Here is a 10,238-nt window from a genome sequence, read left to right on the forward strand (position 1 = left end):
ACAACAGTTAATTGCTTTTGCCAACATTTTTAAATGGCAATTTTATTCAAACTTGATACATATTTTGGTATTTAAAAGTTGTTAGACATTGCAATAATGGACTATTACATAATATGCGAGATGGCGTGGCTGATTAGTAATTTACATTAGCACAAACATTTTAAAATAATGGCAAAAACTTTTTTTTTTATATGCTGAATCTTTTACATCTTTCGTATATGCTGAAAGAATATAATAAAATAAATTAAACTTAATGTAACTACAGTCATTGCAGAATGCATTATCTGTTACAAGCCATCTTTAAGCTCTAAAGGACACTGAGAGCAGAGGGAGTTTTCTCGAGTTCATGTAAATGCTCATATTCATTGCCACAATAGAGCACAATGGTGACCTGAGAGCTTCCTTAAATCTATTTTAGTCCCCAATTAAAGCAACAGTTGCGAAGGTAGTGTTTCACTGCAGTTCCTTTTTTTTTTTTGTAAGAAAGAAACGCATAGCAACCAGGTTTAACAGCATTTAGGGACGAAGCTCATGCAATTTTTATACATTCAAATACAGGTCTTAAAATACAAAATACATGTATGCATCTTGCAAACCACAAACAGGAATACTATACCCCCTCTCTTATGGTAAAAGATGAATTTCCATCCTTCAAACAGAGCTCCTCAGGGTCAATGTGATCAGTTATTGGGGCACATTTAGATTCTGCTAATAAAAGGTTGGAAGTGACCCCAGAGAAAGAGATACATTGTAGGCCTCAAAACTAACCAGCATTTTAAAAAAAAAGAAATAATAATTGTAATAAAAAGAAATCGCAATCTTTTACACTTTATATTGTAAATAACATTAGATATAAAGTAGTGATAGAAAAATGTTTACATAAAGCAGTGATAATATAATACAAGAATATAATAAGCAAAATCAAATGAAACCATGTCATTAGTCAACTATGAGAGAATCAAAACTGCACCCTTAACATGAAGATAAAAGTCCAAGGATTGTGGTAGTTTCTCATTTGGCTCAAAGAAGCTGAGGCCTTGAAATGGGGAAATGTATTAATGTTCCAGAGACATGGCTTTGTATGCGTTTTAAATTCCAGAATGATATACACAACACACTATAGACACTGAAGCATGGAAATATAAAAGCAAAAAAACAAAACAAAAAAAAAGTTTTACATTTGGATAAAAAACTAAAACCTGAATATTTCGTAATTAACACAGTAATTGCACATTTGCACAAACTACGACAATTGACCTAAAATAAAATGATATTTTATGTTTTTCTTTAAATTGTAATTTTGTAATTCATAACCAGCTTAAAAATTCTCTCAAATTCTTGCGACAAATTTGATATTCAGAACACATCTGAATAGCATTCAAGGCCAACACAGCTGACACAGAAAACATTTATCAAAGTAACTAAATGAATTGTAATTGTCTGGAAATGAAAGTAAGAATGTGTTCAAAACTATAAATCTTGCACTGTATGCCATTATTTTTCAGATTTCACATTGCTGCAAATATAAATTACACACTTTGCTCATTTAGTAGTTAACAGTCTAGAAAATAACTATTCTGAACATATTTTTTTTATTTGATTGTTTTATTTCTCAGTAAATCAGCTTTTCCCCAATCAATTTATTCCATCTAATATTCATTACGGCACTGTCTATTTACACTGGGTGCAAACACAAACTATTTTTACCAACTCAACCAACCAAAGCCTAATTCACCAAATAAATACTAATCACACTTTGTGTGATCACCATTATTGTCTGCACTAAGTGCAGTCTGTTGCTATTTCTACTTGGTACAAACAATATATACACCTATTTACACCCAGTGTAAATAAAATCTAACCTTTGCAATACAGATACACCACCTACACTGGGCACATGTCAGATAAAAAAAGCAAAAAAATTTAATAATAAATCTTTATAAATGATACTGTCCACACTGGATGCTTCGTGTCCACATCAGAAACAGTTTCTGAAACGCATGCTTGCACTACTTCTGACAAGAATGGATTTGCACCCAAATCTGTATCAACAGCTTGAAGTGATCGCTGTGTCTTGTATCAACATTTGTTACATGTAGTTAACAGCTGTGTTAACAAACAGTTATGAGACTCAATATAATTTAAAACCATATCTCATGTAACTCATACTGATCTTTGGCTGTTCACACATTCGATTAGTATTATCACTGTGACCGAGCGGAACACGCCAGAAGTGACCGCATCAATACACTTATTTTGTTTGTTTCTCTTTCTAGTGGACACCAATGTCATCACAGGGCCAAAAAGGAAACTGGCGTGTATCAGTAAGCTTCTGAATGACAATTCTAAGTCAAGATAAGTCTATATCATCCCTAACGCAACCAATGCAGATAATACAGATTGTCAAAAACATTGCAAACAAGGCACAGATTAAACTGATTATACACAAACAGTGTGGATAATTGGATAAAAAGAGAATTCCCAGTGTGAACAGTGCAGCAGTTAAACTGAGGGATGATTTGTGAACGCAGGGGAATAATATTGAAAAGTTTAGAAATAGGACTTTAAAAAAATAATAATTCCACATTCAAACAAAGTTTACATCTCATGTCTGAGAAAAAAAAAAGAGACTGTTCTTCAAAAGGGGATCCGATGAAAAGTCCTCATTCTGAAGTTTGTTTCTTGACCAAATCATGCAGAAATTTTACAGAAGCAGAGCTGTTTTTTTCTCTAGAAATTACAATAAGTCATGATTATTTGTATTTGGAGCATCAAAACAGGAACTATCTACTAAACAACATGCTGACCTGAGCAGCAAAGAGATTTTCTTGATCTCGATCAAATTACTGGTACTGAAACTAAACATGACATCCAGCAGTATGAACTTACCTACCAATACAGTCTCGGGTTAATTCATTTAATTAGATTCATCCGTGAGATTTTGACCTATGAAATCACAATAAAAACAAGAGTTTAATTAAACATTATACAAGTGTCAATGAACACATGTTCAGAGAATGCAGAGTAAAGCATTATAAACATCTCAGTACTTATGTTAAAATGAAGCCAGCTCTCCAGTGTCTTTGTCATCATTATGATTACATATAGATATTATACACTTTAAAACAACTTACACTAGAACTGTAATAAGAGAGCAAACCACTTTAAAAATAACTTGAGTAAAAGTTAATGATAAGATAAACTAGAAGTCTTTTTCTTTGTGAAGGACTGTTTATGAGAAAGCAATAATTTATTATAATCTTACCTGAGCTGTCTTTGTTTTTTTTCCCCTCATCACCTTCATAATTACCAAATAACAAACAATTAGACTTATGATGAAATGTTAACTCTTTTTGTAATAAGTTACAAAAAGTTGGGAGCTAACTGGTGCCTTAATGTTCAACTAGCCAATCTCTAATTTAAACCTGGATTCATTCATTGGTGTACCAGTGTTGCTAATGATTGATCAAATATATGAATTTAATGATGGCTTTAACATTAGTGTTAGCGTCACTGATTGTTTTGGTTTATTTTTATGATTGTTCTTACCGGTCTGTTTTGTTGATTCCCCACCAGCCTGTGCACCTTTGTTTATAATGAGAAAGGAAGAAGAGAGCATTTATCAGTTTTATGTACACTGCTAAAGAATAAATTGTGTATAAAGTGTTAGCGTCACTTTTTTTTTAGATTTCTTGTGACAGATTTATTTTTCTTACTGGTCATATTTGTTGTTTCCTCATCAGACGGTTTAGCTTCATCTATTATGAGAAAGGAGGAAGATGGAGTTCATCAATTTCATGTATATTGGTACAAAATAAATTACTACTAATAAAAATACAAAATGTAATGGCCTAAAAATTTTTTTTAAAAGCAATTAATGTTTAAAATCTCTCACTTTGTTAATTTTATGTCAATATTACAGTAGGAAGTATCACAAAACTTTTAATACACTGAATTTCAGCATAAAAAATATGATTTCCTTTTTTTTTTTTGTCGTTTTGTAAAGAAATCTTGCACAGCCCAGAATAGAAAATAACAAATAATCTTTCAGAAGAAAAGATGAACATACGTTCAAAATAAATAGTTCTAGTTACACAAAATTAACATTTAGCAACTAATTTAAGAGCATGCTTGTATATAATATTTAAAAATTATTTAGAGAAAATGTTAAAAACGTGAATGAAAAAATGACATACTATCTTTATTTCCACCGAGACAGTCCAAAAACCCTGAAGAGAGAAACAATGTTATATGTAATTGAATGTTAACTGGTTCAGACTTATCAAGTATTTCACATAAAGTTGGTTGGGCACATGACTGAAGACAATAAACTCCAAAACAAACATAAACCTACCTCCTATACATGGTTTGCCTTTGAATTTTTTGTTAACATTTTCTGTTGTAGGATAAAAACAAAAAACAATTACAAATCAACTAAAAATACAAAACATACAACGAGAATCCAACGCCAAGAGCTTATAAGATTCCACAAGAAGAATACAATTAATTTCAACACTCTGTGCTCATCTTCATTTTCCTGCATTAACACCAAAAGAAGTATATATATATATATATATATATATATATATATATATATATATATATATATATATATATATATATATATATATATATATATAGATAGATAGATAGATAGATAGATAGATAGATAGATAGATATATACATAAATTTAATCTGCCTTCAAAATACACTTTCACAGTAATCATAAAGCATACAGAAATACAGTAGCGGCCAAAAGTGATGTCCAGAGGTAACATTCACACTATTTGCTTTAAATAACCCTACAAGTTTAATTAAATACTTGAAATATGAGACACACATTGGTTAAGGTATTTAACTGTAAAAACTATTTGCCAAAAAAAAGCATACTACAGCTTATCGTAGATACAAGCATTTTTTTTTAACTATGCAAAAAAAAAAAAAAAAGTATAGAAAAACTAAAAATTACAGAACAGGGAGCACATACAATAGTTTTACACTTTCCAAGCACAACTATGCAATACACTTAGAAAATCTAGGACGAAGATCATTCTTCCTATGCTGGACATCACTTTTGGCCACTGCTGTACACTACTACTGTATACACTGGGTACAAGTTTATAGACAGTATTACACTTCTTAAACAACATAAGAGCAAAAAAAAACATATCTTAAAAGAAAAATAACACAATAGGTAACTTACTACGAAACTTTTCCCAGACCTTATACAGGAGAACAAAAACAATAAAGAGAGCCAGTATCAAGATTAGGATGATGATGGGAGCTATCCACACAGATCCACCCTCTGAAAGAAAAGAACATGACGTATAAACATAATAAATAACTTATACATGACTTATAATATACTTGCACAGCTGATTCATAATGCACTCTAAATGACTGGAAAACAATATCCTGGTAAAATTATCAGTAATCACAGAAACCAAATTGTATGACATGAACTCTTTCCATTTGACTTGATACAAAGTCCAAAGTGCTTATTTTGCCACTAGAACAGAGTATGTTGCCAATATAGTATTTTGTTAACATTAATAATATATACATTAATGCCATTTGCTGTCTGTTACTCTGCTAAACAGCCAGTAGACGTGTAGTAATGGTTTCCTTGACAGAGTTATCACTGTATTACTGTACTACACTAGTTGATATTTTCTGATGAAGGGTAACATACTGTAATTTGCCGGTCTCTACGATGGTAAGGCCATCATTTACAGTATTACATGGCATACTGTATTAAAAAATAATGCCTGACAAATTGCAAATACTCTCTCTCTGACAAATACTTGAAAACTAAGGGTAGATTACATGATATAAATTACTCCTAGTACGACAAGAACTGATTATATTTGGTCGTCTGGTTTGGAAATACTAAATAGCTGAAAATCTGTACCAATTGATTCACCGAGTAGCCATTAACATAAATTGGATTAATTTGCTGTCAAATATATTGTATAAAATGAAAGAGGATAGATGAAAATGTTATGTTCTATGTAACAAAGAACAAGGTACACACTACCAGTCACATTTTTTAACAGTAAGATTTTTTATGTTCTTTAAAGAAGTTTCTTCTGCTCACCAAGCTTGCATTTGTTTGATTCAAAGATCAAATTCTAAAATATTTGTACTATTTAAAATAACTGTTTTCTATTATAATATACTGTATTTTTCGGACTATAAGTCGCACTTTTTTTTCATAGTTTGGCTGGTCCTGGCACTTATAGTCAGGTGCGACTTATTTATCAAAATTAATTAGACATGAACCAAGAGAAATGAATCAATAGAAAACATTACCGTCTCCAGCCACGAGAGGGCGCTCTATGCTGCTCACTGCTCCTGTAGTCTACACTGAGCAGCATAGAGCGCCCTCTCGCGGCTGTAGACGGTAATGTTTTCTCTTGGTTCTTGGTTCTAAATAAATTCGACTTATAGTCCAGTGCGACTTATATGTTTTTTTTCCTCATCATGACGTATTTTTGGACTGATGCGGCTTATACTCAGGTGCAACTTATAGTCCGAAAAATACGGTACATGTTAAATTTTTTTAAATCATTTATTTCTGATGTGCAGCTTTATTTTCAGCACCATTACTCCAGTCTTCAGTGTCACATGATCTTCAGAAATCATTCTAATATAATGATTTACTGCTCGAAAAAACATTTCAGATTATTATCAATATTTAAAAGTTACAGTAAATTTTTTTTAGGATTCTTTGATGAATAGATCCAAATATCAGCATTTATCTGAACTAAAAGCTTTTGTAACATTATACACAAGCTAAACCATTCAAAAGCTTGGAGTCCGAATATTTTTTTTAGGAATAACTAATAATTTTTTAATTATTTTATAGAAATTATTTTATTCAGAAAGGATACTTTAAATGGATCAAAAGTGATACAGATATTTATAATGTTACAAAAGATTTCTATTTCAGATAAATGCTGAAACTTACATTTTAATATGGACAGTCTTGGAATTTGTCAAAGTTAGCATAAATTAATCAAATCAAATCTCCATATGGAGCAGTATCTGTAAATGTTAAGCCGCAAAGTTGTTTGAAATATGAATCTGTGTTCTGCGCGTCTCTGTGTGAATTAATGAATGGCAGAGATGTGCGGGTTTGTTTACTACATAAACTGAAGCGCGTGACGCTTGCATTAATTTCAGCATCTGAGCTTCAGAGTTCTCTCTCCATCAAGCGAACATTTCAGTTTCTCACACATGCAAAAGAGAGAGAGAGCGAGAGTCTTACCACGCTGAATCGACACGCTATATGTAAACTATTCTTTATTGTCTTTTCCTGTAATGGAGTTCATTTAGAATTATTCATATTCATTTTTGAACAAGCAGAAGACATACCGGTTTCTCCAGTAGTGGGCGGAGCTAATGCGCAAATGCCAATTTCATTGGCTGGCGCTGATCTAGTACCACCCCTGTTTTGATTTCAGCAAATCATTTTGACCGAACGCAGACAACGTGATTAATATTCATGAACCCAGCAGCTCATCAATTCATAGTGCATTGTATATATATTAGTATGATAGTAGAATTAGTAGTAGTATTATCTTTTAATAATAATTAATATGATCTATTACTATTTGTTTTTACAGAAACCACCAATGACCAACAATATCTTAAGCATCACCACCAGTCTTAAGTTCAGTTAAAATGACAAATATGCATTCATTAGGCCTAAAAGTTAATTTTTTCATAAAGGCATAGTGCTAGAAATATTACTATTATTATTTTTTAAGAAATAAATCACAATATTTCTTCCATGTTTTAATTTTAATAGCAAATCCCCTTTATTTACCAAAAATAAAATGTGTTTAAATTTCATAAATTAAAAGACAAATTAAATTTGGGTGAAACTTGTTTACTGTTTTTCATAATTATATAACTTGTAGAAAAACTTTAAACACAATTGTAAATAAGTATAAAGAATGGCATTGGTTTTATTTTTAGTGCTACAAAGTTTTTTTTTTAATTAGCATATTTTTGTGTTTTGCTTTGGTACCGAAATTGGTACCGAGAACCGTGGATTTTCACTGGTATCGGTACCGAATACTGAAATTTTGGTACCGTGACAACACTAGTATAGTGTATAGTTAGTAACTACAGTAAGTAGTGTTTAAGTAAATCACTGTCTTACCTTCAAACAGATCTCTCCTAAAGACCTTATCACTGGTTTTCTCACTCACTTCATTCTTGAGTGTGCATGTGTAGTAGTCGTCTGGATGTCCATTTTTATGAACTGTGATGAACTTTCCTTTCGGAAGGTGATCTTTTACATCCAGTATTTCTCCAGCAGAATTATTCCAGATGATCGTTTCACTGTACTCGCAGATTAAATACACAAAATCAGACGTTTTATCTGACCTATCTGTTTTTATCTCAGGGTTGGGGACCGGATCTGTGAAATAAATGATTAAAAACATTAAGTTGCAGTCCACAAAAAAAAAAGAAATGTAAAACAACTATTCTACCTTTAAAAAAGTCTTGTTAAAGTACAATGCTATGGTACTAATACGATGGTACTAATAATGAGTCGTTTAGCAGACGCTTTTGTCCAAAATGACTTACAAATGAAGACAACGGAAGCAATCAAAAACCTCAAAAGAGCAATGATATATAAGCATTACATTAAATGTCTATCACTTAAAAATTGTAAACTATATTGTTTATTTGGAGAAGCATCGTTCATGGTATGATATTAGAATCACACACACTATCTGTGTTAAACAGTGTAAGTGCATCAGTGTAAAGGTTTTAATGTATATCCACTCACCCATAAAGGACAATTTGTATTTTTGTTCCTGTTCTTTACTATTGATGTCAATGGTATAAAGTCCTTCATGTTCAATATTTAATTTAGTTATAGTGATTTGTCCAGTCATTCTATTAAGAGATGTGATGCCTTTGAATCTCGGATGCGGGATCGATTCACCATCGTCAGTATCCCATTCAATCGCTTTTACAACAGGTCCAGTGCTGCTTCTGTGTTTCCATATAATGCTACTGACAGTTGGATTTAAGCTGGTAGGACCAAAAGACACTCTACCACCAAGTGCACCAAAAACTTTCACTTCTTGACCTAGTTTGTGAAATAAAAGAGTATGTTAGTCGACATTCAACAAGCACATTTCTGTATAATAGTTACTAATAGCTTCCGGACCGGAAAGCACGGCAACAAAAAATTGCCTTGTAGGGTAACTTATGTCATATACACACACCGTACAAATATAAACAAAACTCATAATTGTTATTGTTATTATCATCATGTAATAATAACATATCCAAGGCATAAACATCTGAACTATAAGCTAACGTTAGGCCAGCTTTGTTGCGGTGTAGACCTCGGCCTGCTGCTAATAACTTTAAACTAACGTTACACAAAACTAGGCCACGACAAAGACTGTCGTTGATATAATTACCTTCAATACACCGCAGTCAATTGGTATTTGTAAATTATACACGCTATTTTAATATCCTTTAAAATTAAACGACTCTGAAGTAATGTTAGCTAAGATCTGAGCTAATGTTAGCTAATAGCAGGACGCCGCCCCGCCATCGAGAAAATGTTGAACGAAATTTCGAGTAACTTTACCAGAAGCAGCTCCGATGGTGATGAACAAAGTGCAGATGACGGTCGTCAGGTATTTAAGAGGATACATTTTTCATTCAAAATACACTTTCATGTGTAATTCTAGATTTTTTTGAAAATATTTGAGGAAACGCCTCAGAGGCCAAGCGAGCACAAACTGTAGAGGAAGCCAGTTTGAAACAAAACCGAAAGTAGGTGGGGTCCCCGGATTTAGCTGAAGGTCAGCGGTCTTATGCTGCCATCTCGTGGCTGGTCGATGTTAGCATATGCACTTGGATTTCGGAGGCTGTCCTCTGGAGGGAGATAACCGCAGAACACTTACGTCACAGCAGTCTCTCGTGTGGAATGATATTGCGGACATTATTCAAAAGGAATTGCAAATTCCTTGCAAAGGAATTGCAAAATTGTATTTGCAATTGCGTTTTCAATTTGTGGACGCATAAAATGTGACATAATCCAAACGCAAATGCAAATCGCGCATTACCGTTTTCATTTTCGATTAAGTGAATACACAGTGTCTGCCAAATTTAAAATGGAAATGCAAAGTCCGTTTGCAATTGTGTTTCCCATATCTTATGAGCTATGAGCCTGTCATATTTAAACAGCAATATTAAT

At 32.4% G+C, this 10,238-nt stretch overlaps 1 protein-coding gene and 1 long non-coding RNA gene across 2 annotated transcripts; both read right to left on the minus strand.

Annotated features, from left to right (window-relative positions):
• Window positions 1–215: 215 nt before the first annotated feature.
• Window positions 216–2,919, minus strand: LOC132143352 (uncharacterized). Its single transcript, XR_009434242.1, has 2 exons — window positions 2,890–2,919; window positions 216–2,730 (listed from the first exon to the last, which is right to left on the minus strand). It is a non-coding gene; the product is annotated as an uncharacterized LOC132143352 (long non-coding RNA).
• Window positions 2,920–4,135: 1,216 nt separating this feature from the next.
• On the minus strand, window positions 4,136–9,942 carry LOC132142973 (uncharacterized). The gene is made up of 6 exons (XM_059553152.1): window positions 9,627–9,942; window positions 8,808–9,113; window positions 8,172–8,432; window positions 5,205–5,306; window positions 4,355–4,396; window positions 4,136–4,229 (listed from the first exon to the last, which is right to left on the minus strand). The coding sequence occupies exons 1-6, from the start codon at window positions 9,691–9,693 to the stop codon at window positions 4,168–4,170; spliced, it is 840 nt and encodes a 279-aa protein (XP_059409135.1). The 5' UTR covers window positions 9,694–9,942; the 3' UTR covers window positions 4,136–4,167.
• Between the last annotated feature and the right edge of the window lie 296 nt (window positions 9,943–10,238).

Source organism: Carassius carassius, chromosome 7, assembly GCF_963082965.1.
Source record: "Carassius carassius chromosome 7, fCarCar2.1, whole genome shotgun sequence".
Taxonomy (NCBI): Eukaryota; Metazoa; Chordata; class Actinopteri; order Cypriniformes; family Cyprinidae; genus Carassius; species Carassius carassius.

Excerpts from the sequence above, each read along its gene's own strand:
- LOC132142973 (XM_059553152.1), bottom strand. The coding sequence starts at position 9,693 with ATGTATCCTCTTAAATACCTGACGACCGTCATCTGCACTTTGTTCATC. Across the intron at positions 8,433-8,807 it reads ATACAAATTGTCCTTTATGG|ATCCGGTCCCCAACCCTGAG; the intron begins GTGAGTGGATAT and ends TTTATTTCACAG. Across the intron at positions 4,230-4,354 it reads AGGCAAACCATGTATAGGAG|GGTTTTTGGACTGTCTCGGT; the intron begins GTAGGTTTATGT and ends TTCTCTCTTCAG.